The sequence below is a fragment of the Rutidosis leptorrhynchoides genome, chromosome 5 (genome assembly GCF_046630445.1).
Source record: "Rutidosis leptorrhynchoides isolate AG116_Rl617_1_P2 chromosome 5, CSIRO_AGI_Rlap_v1, whole genome shotgun sequence".
In the NCBI taxonomy this organism is placed as follows: Eukaryota; Viridiplantae; Streptophyta; class Magnoliopsida; order Asterales; family Asteraceae; genus Rutidosis; species Rutidosis leptorrhynchoides.
In genome coordinates this window covers 187,648,083-187,663,242 of record NC_092337.1, presented here as the reverse complement: position 1 = coordinate 187,663,242, position 15,160 = coordinate 187,648,083, and the positions used below count along the sequence as shown (strand labels likewise).

The 15,160-nt window shown below is 32.4% G+C and overlaps 2 protein-coding genes across 5 annotated transcripts; one reads left to right on the top strand and one right to left on the bottom strand.

Annotated features, from left to right (window-relative positions):
- Positions 1 to 4,962: 4,962 nt before the first annotated feature.
- LOC139847817 (uncharacterized) lies at positions 4,963 to 8,173 on the bottom strand. 2 transcript variants are annotated; one of them, XM_071837539.1, is made up of 6 exons: positions 7,861 to 8,173; positions 7,686 to 7,769; positions 7,388 to 7,472; positions 7,041 to 7,129; positions 6,744 to 6,855; positions 4,963 to 5,340 (listed from the first exon to the last, which is right to left on the bottom strand). In XM_071837539.1, exons 1-6 carry the CDS (start codon positions 7,894 to 7,896, stop codon positions 5,162 to 5,164), a joined length of 585 nt encoding a protein of 194 aa, XP_071693640.1. In that variant the 5' UTR covers positions 7,897 to 8,173; the 3' UTR covers positions 4,963 to 5,161. The 2 variants fall into 2 exon arrangements, with proteins under 2 accessions (XP_071693640.1, XP_071693641.1); XM_071837540.1 differs by having other exon boundaries at positions 7,686 to 7,766; positions 7,861 to 8,172.
- Positions 8,174 to 8,586: 413 nt separating this feature from the next.
- LOC139850496 (uncharacterized) lies at positions 8,587 to 14,806 on the top strand. 3 transcript variants are annotated; one of them, XM_071840067.1, is made up of 7 exons: positions 8,587 to 8,998; positions 9,154 to 9,424; positions 9,527 to 9,623; positions 9,738 to 9,868; positions 9,967 to 10,048; positions 10,166 to 10,955; positions 14,738 to 14,806. In XM_071840067.1, the coding sequence occupies exons 1-6, from the start codon at positions 8,843 to 8,845 to the stop codon at positions 10,215 to 10,217; spliced, it is 789 nt and encodes a 262-aa protein (XP_071696168.1). In that variant the 5' UTR covers positions 8,587 to 8,842; the 3' UTR covers positions 10,218 to 10,955; positions 14,738 to 14,806. The 3 variants fall into 3 exon arrangements, with proteins under 3 accessions (XP_071696168.1, XP_071696167.1, XP_071696166.1); XM_071840066.1 differs by lacking the exon at positions 14,738 to 14,806 and adding an exon at positions 12,143 to 12,362; XM_071840065.1 differs by lacking the exon at positions 14,738 to 14,806 and adding an exon at positions 11,474 to 11,516.
- Positions 14,807 to 15,160: the final 354 nt, after the last annotated feature.

Below are 15,160 nucleotides of genomic sequence, written 5' to 3'. Positions count from 1 at the left end.
AAAATGAGGAAACAACTTGGGGCTGAAGGCTCTCAAATTACAACGAAACCTAAACCAAAAAGGAAAAAGTTTAATCTAATTGTGAAGCCATCTACTGAATCTACTTCTGAGACTTAACTTGGATCTCAGCTACAACAACACCGACAATCACATATAAACCCACACTAGACATCACAACATACATTTTACACTTCAACTCCACATGTACTACAGATGACTCCAAGTGGTACTGGTACAATTTTCAATCCATTAGTTGTTCAATTTTTTTACTAATATTCTGTTGAAATCGATATCTGATTAGCTAAAGTTTAAGAATGAAATGGAGGAAAAACTTTTCAAACATTAAGCTGAAACAGAGCTAAGGGTGATGAGATCGTATGATTGAAAAATCTTATGAATGAACAGAAGGATGATTTATTGAAATTAAAAAAAACATTTGAAAGTCCGAATTTGATGATTGTGTCTGCTCAAATCGACCTGTGAAGTTGAGAATGGATCATTAGGATGAAAAGTTTTAGATGGTTGAACTTGTGGAAGAAGAAGAAGTTGATGGTTTTGATGATTTAAGGGAAAAAGGGGAGAATGAACCTAAATTGGACATGAAAATCAGCTAGTAGTTGCACCAGGAACCAAGGAGAATCCAATGTTATTAACTTCTCTTAAGATTTCTAATACTTCATGTGATTTTCTTGATATGCGGGATGAACTATACCATTCCATTGTTTATAATGACTGAGAGGATGGAGAGATCCCTCACAACCTCTCTAAAGAGGAACTGAACACTATGATGCGTCAAGAGCAAGAAGAAAGTGTAACAGCCGACGCCTCGTCAACAGGTCCGCAATATGAGGACGAGACCACTGATGAAGAAACTCATAATGGTTTTAGTGATGGAGATTTTGACGATGTTCTTTTTGAAGATACAACGACAGATGATTATCCTACATATCTGAATGCTAATAAAGAAGATCTTCCAAGTTTTATTGAGTATTTTGAAATGAATGATGAGTTGTTGAATAGGAAGTGTAAAGAAAAAGGAAAGACTGAAGTCTTGTCAGATGGATTTTTGTCGGTAAAGATAAATAAAGAAAATGTAGAAGTATTAGAGGAAAGTGGAAGATATTGCTGAGGATAAGAAAGTATTGTAAGAAACCAAAGGTTGAGCCTAAGTACTTGAAGTTTATTAATTGAGGAGGCTCAAGAGCTGGCAAAGGAAACATTTTGGCCCGGGCTTATATCAAAGAATATAACATTTATGCGATTAAGAGAGAATTTCGCGTTAATTACATCAAATATTTTCATGAGTTTAAATCTCTTTCTTATTTTGAGCTCATGCAAATAGCCAGGTTGAAGATGTTATACTATGATTATGATGGGATACATGACCTACTTCAGAAGAGGGTCAGGATTGCGTTTGAATCCAAGAATTTGGAAGGATTTCGACAGCAATATCCCAAGATTAGTTATAGGAACAATCTTACAACGAGGAAATCTCAACGAATTGTGAAGTTTAATCTTGCCAAAACCATGACGAAGGTTCCTTTGAGAAAAATTCCGTTGAAATTTAGTTCGAGATTCCACTGGTGGTACTATGATGACCACTCTGAAGAAGTAGTCATAGTGTTGGATAAGGATGGGAAGAAGGAAGAAGAGATAATCAGGGTATTAGGTCCAGTCTGGATGAGAATTTGTACTGAGGCTGAAATCTTTACTCTGTACGACAATTAACTGTTGTTTCGTGAGGAGAACCGTGTTCAAGCAGAGACGGTCGATCCCTTGACGGTGGATCGACAGTCCTTGACTGTCAATCGAGGGTCACTGTAGATACTATATATATATATATATATATATATATATATATATATATATATATATATATATATATATATATATATATATATATATATATATATATATATATATATATATATGGGTTACGGGTTTCATTTTCATGTTACACTCTATATACTAAGCCTAGCCGTGATATACCATTAGTAATCATCCTAAAACATACCCAACACGAATAACAACTCTAGGTGTCGATCTAATCTCTTGTAAGTTTGATTCTTCGATCCCAAAAGTTAGTTTTTATTCAATTAAAGCTTGTTTTAGTGATTTCTGCCTCTAGATTGAGTCTACGTTTGTTCTAAGATCTTTATTTACGTCTACACCAACGGAAATATGTTTTTGACTTTTTCTTTCGTTGCATCTTAATATCATTGCCTGTCGATTTCTAGCATTAGATTCTATGTAAATTTGATTGTGTATCTACAAGATTCATGGAGTTAATGGATACATTTGTTGACTATGAGTAACTGGGTTCAGAGAATCATTAATACTGATATGTGGTATACATATTTAGGACATTGTTTTTGAGAGATCATTAGGTGCAGTGTTGTAAAACTCCTTATCTCCCCAAAGATCTCTTTTTTGGAATGCAGCCGAGACGAGATGTCCATATCCCGAATTTTCACAGATTTTCACAGATTTCATACTTCGTCAAAGCCACGATTTCACAGATTTTCTTGCCAATTTCTCGAATTTTCTTATAATATCTCGTAATTTCTAGGATTTTCTTGTAAAATTTCGTAAAAACGTATATATATATATATATATATATATATATATATATATATATATATATATATATATATATATATATATATATATATATATATAAAGTCAACGCAAGTCAACATCCGAGATCTCAGATTATTTCGAGATGCCGAGATCTCCCCAAAAATGTTCAAAAGAGATCTCCCCGATATCCAGGTTCTCCAACCTTGATTAGGTGACATGTTAATGTGAAAACTTAAGGAAACTACATAATTGGCCTATAAAAAGCTGGAGAGATGGAATGCATATGTGGAGTGCGAACTACAAAAGTTAGGATGCTACTTACTGGTTTAAATAATAGTGAGTTGGTGGAGTTCCAAAAAGTTGAATTTGCCCTCCATTGTTAGTAACATAAAAATTGTATATCTTACGCAATTTAGTGTGTGCATCACTGCATTGTAACCACGTGTGACGGTTGTACATGCTTGAAGACAATAGTCAAATTCTGATGCATGCATTTGTTGAGTACTTGTCAACAGAACGTGCACTTAATAAATTTTAGTAGTTAGAAAGTTCAATACAAATATTAAGTTAATGGTTGTTGTCAAAGTGAACAAACCTTCTATTGAAGAATCTTCGGATAATTGCGCATTATGTTAACAAAATATCATACCAACGCCACTCCTAACAGTCTGCGCATACAGATCTATTGCAAATGAATAATGACGTCAAAAGGAAAGGTTAAAAACTACATATGTTACTAATAATCAACTGATATTTAAAATACAGAAACTTTAAAAAGTTTAACGACTTTAAAACCTCTGTATATGAGCAAAACTTGTACCGAATGACCAAATGCATTTGAGTTGCTTGCTTTAACTTGTTATCTACTATGTCAATATCCATACAAATGCAATAATGGCATACCATATTCAATATTCTTGATTAGCACACATATATTATAAGTGATTTATAAACTTACTAATTTTTGGACAGTCATATTAAAAATTCAAGCAAGTAGCAGCTGAAGCAAAAATGACACCATGCACCGTCTCTCTTGCAGCGACTGAAAATGCTTCTCGTGAAGAAGCATTAAAAGTGTCCATAAACTAAACCACCTTCGCTCAATAACATGCCAACAAGCAACATCCTTCCATAATCCATAATAAGTAGAAAAACTTATTCGTGATTGATCTCTTAATTGTACCCATATGTAAGTTTGTAGGTATTTCAGTGAGAAAGTGATATTAATTAGTAGAATTAGAATTGAATCTGTTCTTGAGTTTAATAAAGTAATGGAGGTATTGTTTGATTCTTGTGTTGGAGATTGATTTACTATTTTCTACACGTACAAGACCAACCAAACTTGTATTGCCTGATGAATTTATTTTATTCTGAGAATTTTTTTTATCCATTATAAAAATAAAATAAAAATGAAGATGTGAATCAATGAATTTGCTGCGGTGTTTATAACACTAGCTTCATTCAATGTTTTTATATACTGTATATAAGTAGTTGAGGTATATGAATTTTGCAGATCACATTTAATATATATTTGTTCTTTTATTCGCTGAAGAACCAAAACTGTCTACAAACGAAATCCACAGGCCTTTAAAGCTATAAAAGAGTGATAAAATAAATAATTGAATAGGATACAAATAAATACTACTCCGTAAGATGGTAGATGGTAGATGGTAGATTCATTTAAAAATAAAGAAAATTGGTGTGAACTATTTATTGTAGTGTTTATGCCACGTCATGGGTGGATTTAAGGGCGTTCAACATGTGCTTTTGTACAGGGCTCATAATTCAAAAGGCCTATAATCTAATCTAACAATATGTAGTAGTTATGGAAAAAAATATTGTAATGACTGATGCCGGTAACTAACCTAATGTTCTAGTATTTATTGATCTTATTCTTACATATGTTTACAAGTTTTTGGAATACAAAAGGCCAATTTTTTATCAACTGAACATGGGCCATACGAAAAATTAGAATCGACGGGACGCCTGTGTACCAAGTGATACTTTATGTCATGTAATAATTTATACGCAAAGTAGAAATCTCCTATATTGTAAAGTTTTGAAAATAGCTAGATCACAAATGTAAAAAGAAGATTGACTATACTTGATAAATTTACATGCTTCATTGCCAATACATGCAGAAGCTCATATACGTTACAAAAATTCTAAACAACTTTCTATTTACCCCTAACTTTGCAAGTTGGAATGGATTTTGTAGTCAAAATTTTGTAACCCAGTTTTGAATGCAAGTTATGAAACTTCGGACTTGCTCTCTGGTAGCGGACCAGTTTACGCAAATAACAGCGGCAAATAACAGCGGACGAGAGTTGGGTTTCAAACTTATCTATAACAAGATAGTTCGATTTTAAATAGCGAGTCTCAAGGTAGTTAAATTGCTCAATATCAACAACGAAACTAACTACTACCAATTTTATAAGTTAGCCATAACATACATAACCTAATCGTTAACCAGTATATGCCCGACAATGTATATAACCACCACCCAGTGTCTAGAATCTAAAATAAATATCTAGTAACTGTACAACAAACAATTAGCGAAAAAAATAGTATTTCTCGATCATTAAGTAGAAGAGCTTGTGGTTGGTTTTAAATCAGCAGCTGCAGCTGCAAATGGTTTAACAGACGAGCGAAGTGGTTCGGGCCCATCAGTAGTAATTCTGTTGCATAAACTATCACAATTACTCATTACTTCAGTTAGCCTTCCTTTCAACTCTCCAAGTTCCACCTGTAACTCATCAACTTAAACCAACATGTTGATCTCGTTAGTTGTTGACAACATTTGTTTTAACAGATTAAAATTAAAGGATTATCAATAGTCTTAAAAGACGTTTGGTACATACAATGAATAATGATGAACAAGAGGTTACATTGTAGTATTATATTGATGCACAATATTATGTATAAGTTAATTTGAGAGCAAGGTTATAAAAGTCGCGATTTGAGAACATGGATATATGACACAAAATCTTTTTTATTAGAATATCAATTCACACACCCAACACGAATTAATCCACAATTAATACAAACTATATGATGTCCCAACTTCTTGATTAAAGGACGCCTCGATTACCGCTAGGCTATAAGCCCTTTGGTTAATGACAAAAAATCTAATTTTAAAAAATATACAATTTTGACCAAACTATGACTTTCACCTACTCAGACTGACTCAGCCCGAATTTGACCGGCTTTGACCCGACATATTAGCGATGACAGACTTTTAAGGCGTTTTTGAGCGAGTCGAGACTGACTAGTTCCCAAACCGACTTTTACAACGGCTCTATTGAGTCGACAACAATCGTCGATTTATTGGCGTTTTGACTGACTCTTAGAGCCTAAATTAAATTCCAGGCAGGATTTAAAACCCATGTAAATTTTGATTCTACCATTTTCATGGCGTCTATTATTATTTTTATTTTGTATTTTTAATATTTAAAAAAAAAAAAAAAAAAACTTTTTCCTACTTAAAGGCCGGATGTCCTCTCGGAAGCAATCTCTTTATCCGTCGAATAAAGAGAGGGATGACTTTCTCTAATCTTGAGAGTGTTTCACTCTGGGTGGAGAAATGACTTGTCTTTATTCTCGGATAGGGGAAGGATTGTCTGCATCTCACCTCCCCCATACACTACTCATGTGGTATTAGGTTTTGTTGTTGTTGTTGTTGTTTGAGAGAATATAAATCTAATGAAATATATAACAAAAAGAGAATCAGGGTACAACAAAGAGAAAAATGGACAAACGATTTGAGAAGCGATTATGGATCTTATTATGAAATATTTGACATACATCTACCAATTACAAAAAAGGAAATGAAGTGAAATTCCTATTACTGATAAAGAAATCAAAAATAGCAATTTCATTCCTCTTATTAGTTACTTTGTAGTATTTGGGATTTGAAACTTTAAAAGGCCTATAATATACCTAATGTAAATGCACCTTATTGAGAAACGATGTCATAACAATTCTTTATTTAAACAAGCAAGTCTGCTAGAAAATATATCAAGTCATCTTAATTAAACAAGATTATCAATTTATCAGTTATGACACAACAAAAGAATTGTGATGCATGAGTCAACATATCTCAGTAGAGATAGTAAATGTTAACCAAGTTATCAGATTTGTGAAGTAGCCAAGTAGGATAATACCTCCAGATAGGTGAGTTGTTGTTGTCTTCATTGCTGAAACAGAATAATTATATCGTTGAAAAAGTTTTAACGCCAAAGCATCAGCAACTTCTATCTTGTTTTCTATTTCTTCCTGCAGATATACCAAAAACCGCCCCATTAAATACAAAGTCAAAAAAATAGACACAAGCGAATGTGTATTTACATTCTATGCGTTGTATCCAACCCTTACAAACCATGGTTGACTTATAAACAGTCATCATTTCTTTTATAAACAAACTTGATCAAACACTTTTATCGTTCAAATGAAAAGCGGACCTGTCTTTTGTTGATGTTCTGAACCTGTTTTTCTTGCAATTCTTTGTACATTGAGAATAATTCCAAAATCACCTTCGGATCTACAATACCTATCTCAAGCACAAGTGGAAAAAAAAAAAAATCAGTATCAAGTGCATTTTTATCAACCAAATCAATCTATAAAACAATTAGCTATTCCGTAATTAGCATTCTGTACACCATCAATAAATATCATGATATCATAAAAAGGTATATCATTGTGCATATAACATGTTCCCTAAGAAATTATCCCATATATCATTCAACAACATTTGCGAGTTGTAAAGTATCAAGCAATTATCGAGTAGAACTATAAACGCTTAACATACCTGCATTAGAAGAAGTTGATTGTTTTTTGACCAAAATATCTGTCAAGCTGCTTTCTGTTGGTGCAGATGTGAATATTGGAGATGCCTGCTCAAGTATTATAATTATAATCATAATTATTTTCAATCACAAATTCACAAATTGTATTATGAATCAACAACAGTTTCAAAATTAGATCATATCAATAGTGACTCACATCATAGTAATACATGAACTAATTGCTAATTTACTGATTTCTAGTATAATAGACTTGCAGGTTAATTGAATTGAATTGAAGTAATGAATGAAAAAGAAGTTAACAATTTGAAGAGATCGAAGCTTTTGAAGGACAGGGTCCACATCTTCAAATCGTTCAGAGACGGTCGTGATTCCATCTTCACTCTTCTTCACATAAAACAAAAAACAACGATTAGAGTGATTAAAATTATTCGGATTTTTTATTGAATTGTTGAAATGAATTAGGTTAATAGGTTACCTGTGAGTTTAGAAGCGTGGATTCCGATGAGCCCATTCTGGTGAAGCAAGGATCGATTGGATTTTAAAGTGTGTATTCGTCGAACAAAAAGATGACCGGAACCCTGCTACTTTCGCCGGTCGGAATATCCTCATTTAGCAAAAACAAACAAATATGGTGTATTATTATAAAGTTAAATTTGATTAAATTAAATCTTCCTAAAAACAAATCCCAACCATTAGATCAATCCTAACTACCATCATCTCACCCTTAATTCAAAATACGAAATTTAATTACAAACCAAATTTTAAAGCTTTAACTCAATGACTAACCTATCCTTAAAATCACTCAAATTTACAGATTTAAATAAAATACATCCGATTTAATTTGGAATTCCGATTTAATTTGGAACAATGAAATGAAAAGTCAAATACATACAACCGATTTACATTGTGAAACTAGGAAAAGTTAGGAAAAGTCAAATTCATTCAATGCTAATTAATTAATTTGTTCCCAAACATTAGGCATGATCTGTTACTTATTTTATATTTAATTTTTTATAACATAAATATTTAATTCTGCTAATAATCTATTATGCCGTGAAAACAACTATAAACCTATAAACTCAAGAAACTTTGACTTTTAAAGAATCCTTTCAATTTCATTCTTCCCTAATTCTTCTACAAGATTTCTTATATACAATCTCATCTAAAATTACAGCTCCATAATCGGCAGTATCCAATTTCAGATTCAAAAAAAATAAAAATAAATAAATACTGTTGATTTCCAACTCCAGAATATCAATCAAACAATCCCGTAATTTGGGGATTCATTCTTATCTCACGTATCAACAACCTAGTTTAGCGATTTTACCTCCGTTTTAGGTTTTCCAAATCGTCTAATATGGACTATAAAAGCCGATCATTGCTCAATCATTTCTTCACTCTCATACTGACCCATCAATTCATCTTTTACTGTAATTCATATTTTACAATTAAACCATATGGCTAACAACCAAGAATTTGTTGCTTTGAACATGTTGAACAATGAATTGGTGAAACCTTCGATCCGAATCAAAGTCTTTTCGCTCTGGGAAAGGAACTACTGGACCAGTCCCAATGTGTTGGCATCTATTGAGATGGTGTTCATCGATGCACAGGTATAACTTCATTCTGTCTTATTTTATTATTTTCAATCTTTATCATTCAATATAGGCAATATTTATTTTTTTACGTTTTTACATACTATCGAAATGTAATGTGTATTTGTTGTACTGGATGTATTACTAATCGATGGATTTGCCATATATAATAGGGAAACAAGATTGCTGCTACAATTCCAAAGAAGTTGATTGCTTTTTTCCGTAGAACATTTGTTGAAGGTAGTTTTTTGGATCTGACCGGATTTGGTGTAATCGAGTACGAAGAAAAAAACTATAGGATGGCACCCAATGAGTGGAAGGTTGTTTTGATGCGCCAAACTATTGTTCGCAGGGCTGCACCTTTTGAGATAAGGGAGGATGGTTTTTTCCCTGTCCCATATGTTAGTGTTAACGATTGGGACATTGATGGGTTAACTGCCTTTGGTAAGAAAAACAATCTTTGGAGCCAATGTAATTAATTTGCTTATCATATAAACATACCCATTCAATATATGATTGATAAACAATTGGTTAAATTTAAAACAGATGTTATGGGGCAGCTGATTGCAAACAGTCCTATCGAAGTGAAATGGGACAAAGGAATTGCGAAGAAGTCCCTGAGTTTTTTCCTTCGTGATTTGGGGTTAGTTTAACAACTCTATCATTATAATTGATTTAAATTGTATCTGCTTTTCAATTAATATATGGTTCGATTATCCTCTACTAAAAGGATGAATGGTTTGAATTAATAATGCAGTGGTACCCGTATTAAGTGTTTGCTTTGGTCAACCCTTGCTGAACAGCTCTATCAGTATCTTGAGGCACATAGGGAAGATGGGTCTTTAATCATCTGCCTCATAAACAACTGCAAACTACGTGATTTTAATGGTTAGAATAAAATCTATTATAGTTTTATGCACCAGAACCTTTTAAATTGAATCATACCTAAATAACACTTTTAATATCATACTCGGTATGCAAAATAGGCCCGCAGGTTAGTAACCAAATGTATGGATGCCGGGTCTTTATCGATCAAGACATAAGGCCGATCAATGCTTTCAAAACTGTGTAAGTCATGTTAACTTGATTCATAGTTTATATATCAGTCACAATAAAGATATTAATATATATATATTGTAGTGCTTTAAAATCTACTAATGTCCTCATATTATGCATATTATGCAGGTTACCAATACCCAGTTTAGATCTTAGCTCCTCGGTTTATTGGGCCATTTAAAATTTTAGCTCGGGTTGGTGAAGTCGTGTATCGTTTAGAATTATCCGAAGAGCTTGCGGGGATCCATAATACATTCCATGTTTCCCATCTCCGTAAGTGTCTTGCGGATGATTCATCATGGGTGCCATTAGACGAGATCGAGCTAAACAACAAGTTAGAGTATGTTGCAGAGCCGATAGCTATACTTGATGAGAAGGTGAAAGTGTTGAGAAATAAAGAGTTGAGAACTTTTAAAGTTCAATGGCGTCGTAGTATAGCTTCCGAGCTTACGTGGGAATCCGAAGAGTTCGTTTTGGTATATCTTCCAGCTTGTCATGCGGTTTGGATTGCGAGGACGCAATCCGAATCAAGTGGGGGAGAGTTGTAAGGCCCGAATCCGGATTGTACATTTTGTATATAAATAAATAGTTGCTGGAATCTGTGAAAGGGGAAGTGGGCGGTGCGCACCTGCACGCGCGGCTCGCAGATCGAGCTGACAGCTCACTTACTCCTTTTTTAGATATTTTAAAAGGGGAAAATTGGTATTTTCACATGTGGGAGGAGCTTAAGGCCCCAAGATCAGTTTGGTGGGTGTCATAACTTCATTTTCATCTACCTTATCACTTCCACATCAATTCAAGAGAGAGAGGAAGTTGTAGTGTGAGAAAGCTCAATCAAAGGAGGAAGAAGCTCATTTCGGGTTGAAGCTCGAGTTTTAAAGTTGTTCCCTACGTCTCTAGCTACGTTATGGTGGTATTGGTAAGTCTTAACTCCGTGTTTTGATTTTTAATTAATTTATAGCTAAGGTTTGTTCATTTGAGACTTGTAAGACCCATTTGGGGGTTAAATGGGTGAACTTGGGTTAAAATTGATGTAAAGAAACCCTAATGGTTATAATCTAGGGTTTGGTCATGTAAATTGAGGTTTGTAAGTGTTAATTGTGTTGTAGATCACTAATACACATGTGTAATGATGAAAGATTGTTAATGGGTGCAAGTTTGACCAAAATATAAGTCTAAGTGTTAAAATAGGTCAAATGGATAATGGTTGACCTAGTTGGGTAAGATGGGTATGAAAATACCCTAAGTTTGTGTTAGCTGATGTTAGTAGACTTTAATTACTAGCTTTTAGTGATTTATGATGAGTCTTGGCCATTAATGGGCGGTTTTGGTGTAAATGAGTCCTTTAATACATTTGGGTCATTAAATGCTCAAGAGTTTGGTATTAGTGGCTAGTTCTACAAGTTTGTATGTTGATTTGGGTACTTAATGTATTAGATACGTCGCTTGAGGCTTGCGGATTATAATCATCACCTTGGCGTTAAGGTGAGTGGGATATTTATGCATGTATGTATATAGTATATTTATTTATATGCTATGGCATGACCCACGAAGCCGGGAGTGCCATAGTGTGTACGAGTGTGCTATAATGTGAACCACGATAGCATCATGGTGCATGTGTTGTGATGTGAACCACGGAGCCGGTAGCATCAAAGTGTTAACCATGGAGCCATTAGCACTATAAAATGAGGTGTGAACCACGGAGCCGGTAACACCGAAGTGTGAACCACGGAGCCGGTAGCACTATAAAAGAGTATGACTCGAATGCATAGTGACGTGAACCACGGAGCCGGTAGCGTCATAGCATTACGTATGGTGTGAACCACGGAACCGGTAGCACCATGACGTGTGTATGGTTAACCATATAGTTTGTGTATGTATTGTAGTGTAGCATATTATATTTTTGGAGTATATACTATTGTTTATGCTAGTTGCGGTAATGGAGTTTGTTAGCTTTATAATTGGAGTTCGTATGCTAATATTATATTGCTAGCATGTTTGCGGTATGTGAGTAGATGATTGCAAGTAGGTATATTATATATGCATGTGTATACTTATTGCACTCACTAAGCGTTAGCTTACCCCTCTCGTCGTTTACATTTTTAGGCTCCGGCGTGGACAAAGGCAAGGGTATATGTTTGGATTAGAGATTTCACCTCCTGGGATTTGTTAGTGGAGGCTTTTGTGATTCGACCTAGGTTTTGGGTAGTTTAATCCCAAACACCATGCTCGTCTTTTGTTTGGTATTTAAACTCATGGGTCGAAAACACTTTGGTGTTGTACGGGTCATCGTGCCCTTTTGTAAACTCTAATCTTTGAAATTATGTAAACTACTTTTGGCCGTAATCGAATTTATGTTGTGTTGAATTGGGTTTTAAAGTTTTGGGCTTATTGTGTGAAAACTGTCCAACAGCCTTCTTCGTGTACTAACGCGAGTCGCGCACTCTGTAGCACGTAGCGCAGATGGGAGTACAGATGCTTGTCCCTGCTTGATTTCTGACTGACCTGGTTTCATGCGTTAGCGCGCGCGCCGCGCAAGCCTGCGCGCACCGCGCATCTGGCTTGACCAGATTCCTTGCCCGCTTTTAAAAAAAAGTGTCGAATTTCAGTTTTCAATGTCGGGTCGTTACATTGTAATTTTTTTAATTTTAATGAAATGCTAGTTTTATGTTGTTTATTTAAAATTTATAATATAAATAATATAATAATTATTTGATAATATAGAAAAATTAAAAAAGAAAATAAAAAATATGGAAGGAGGAGTGTCACTGTTGGGAGTGTTTATCTTGGGTTTAGTCCTAGGAAGGAAGTGAGATAGAAGTGCTGATGTGGCGCTGAATGGTTAACTTGTCTTGGAGGAAGTGCTGTCATGGTTGGGAGCACTCTTATATTTAAAATAATAATATAAGTTCAACTTCCTAGATTAACTTAGAGGTAAAACTGTGAATTAATGAGACAAAAATATGGATGCATCAAAAAGTGGTGGGTGAGAATCACTATTATTATTATTATTATTATTATTATTATTATTATTATTATTATTATTATTATTATTATTATTATTATTATTATTATTATTATTATTATTATTATTATTATTATTATTATTATTATTATTATTATTATTATTATTATTATTATTATTATTATTATTATTATTATTATTATTATTATTATTATTATTATTATTATTATTATTATTATTATTATTATTATTATTATTATTATTATTATTATTATTATTATTATTATTATTATTATTATTATTATTATTATTATTATTATTATTATTATTATTATTATTATTATTATTATTATTATTATTATTATTATTATTATTATTATTATTATTATTATTATTATTATTATTATTATTATTATTATTATTATTATTATTATTATTATTATTATTATTATTATTATTATTATTATTATTATTATTATTATTATTATTATTATTATTATTATTATTATTATTATTATTATTATTATTATTATTATTATTATTATTATTATTATTATTATTATTATTATTATTATTATTATTATTATTATTATTATTATTATTATTATTATTATTATTATTATTATTATTATTATTATTATTATTATTATTATTATTATTATTATTATTATTATTATTATTATTATTATTATTATTATTATTATTATTATTATTATTATTATTATTATTATTATTATTATTATTATTATTATTATTATTATTATTATTATTATTATTATTATTATTATTATTATTATTATTATTATTATTATTATTATTATTATTATTATTATTATTATTATTATTATTATTATTATTATTATTATTATTATCATCATCATTATCTGTTGGTCTCTTGATAAACAACATGAGTATTGTATAGGGGGTGAATACAATTCTTCTTAATTAACTTATCAGTAAAACGGTTTAGTATTCAAGCAAGTAAATTAAATAGAGTCAAATGTAATTTTCAACGGTTTATTCTTTATTGATTGAATCATAAAGAATTACAACTATCCTTGGCAGAATGATAGTTGGTTGATACAGATTTACCCAAGTTATATCTATTGAGGATATTCTTAAGCTATTATAAGTTTGGACTCTAAGTAAATAAACACACACCACTATTTGTTACAATAGTGGATACATCAATTTATAGTAGTCCTATTAACCATGTAATTGTTCTATTGTCTACTGGTACATAGGATGTCTGTACTTGTGGGGACAATTGTGTTAGAGAGCGTGCTCCCTTCTTTCCTCTTTGGTAGCTATTTGCAGGAACACCCCAATTCGGTTTGGCACCACTATTTAATTAAACAAATAGAATGTCGTGTTCCCTAGGCGTTGACAAAGGATAACACATGTCTGCACATGCGTTAAACTTCTGCATTCCCATGTGGTCTTGTAAGGTCATTTGTCAGCCGCCGACGTGTGTCCTTTTCTATTCAACATTGTCTTTGACTTCTATTGAATAGTACAATTAATATAGACCACTCAGGAAACTACTATGCTTGTAATGGAGCATAGCTGTCTTGTGTTGTATGCTGCTCACCAGCTATGCTGGTTCTTCTATGCTGAGTCACATGATATTCTTGAATTGTTGGGTACACATCCTGTGCCAATTGAAGAATACTTTCTACCTTGTGCTGGTAGACTAGGCATCATACTAAAACAGTTTTCTTTATGATGTGATACAGATAACGCGAAGGAATAAATGATTTCAGATAAGAATGGTTATGAAAGTATCTTCAGAAATATGAAGGATATTTATAATGGAAGATACGATGATATCTTAGAATATTTAAGATAAGAGGATGATGAAGAATATTGTCCGCAAGGGTTTTAGAGTAAGGAGCAAGGTATTTGCTAAGGATTTTAGCAGACACCGAATCATTTGGATTCTTTGAAGGTAGATTTCGTCCTTGTGATTTGTCAACAACCTCCTTCTGTAGTGACCCGAACTTTTCTATGTTTATATATATTAATTGAGATTGATATTTACATGATTAAATGTTTCCAACATGTTAAGCAATCAAACTTGTTAAGACTTGATTAATTGAAATATGTTTCATATAGACAATTGACCACCCAAGTTGACCGGCGATTCACGAACGTTAAAA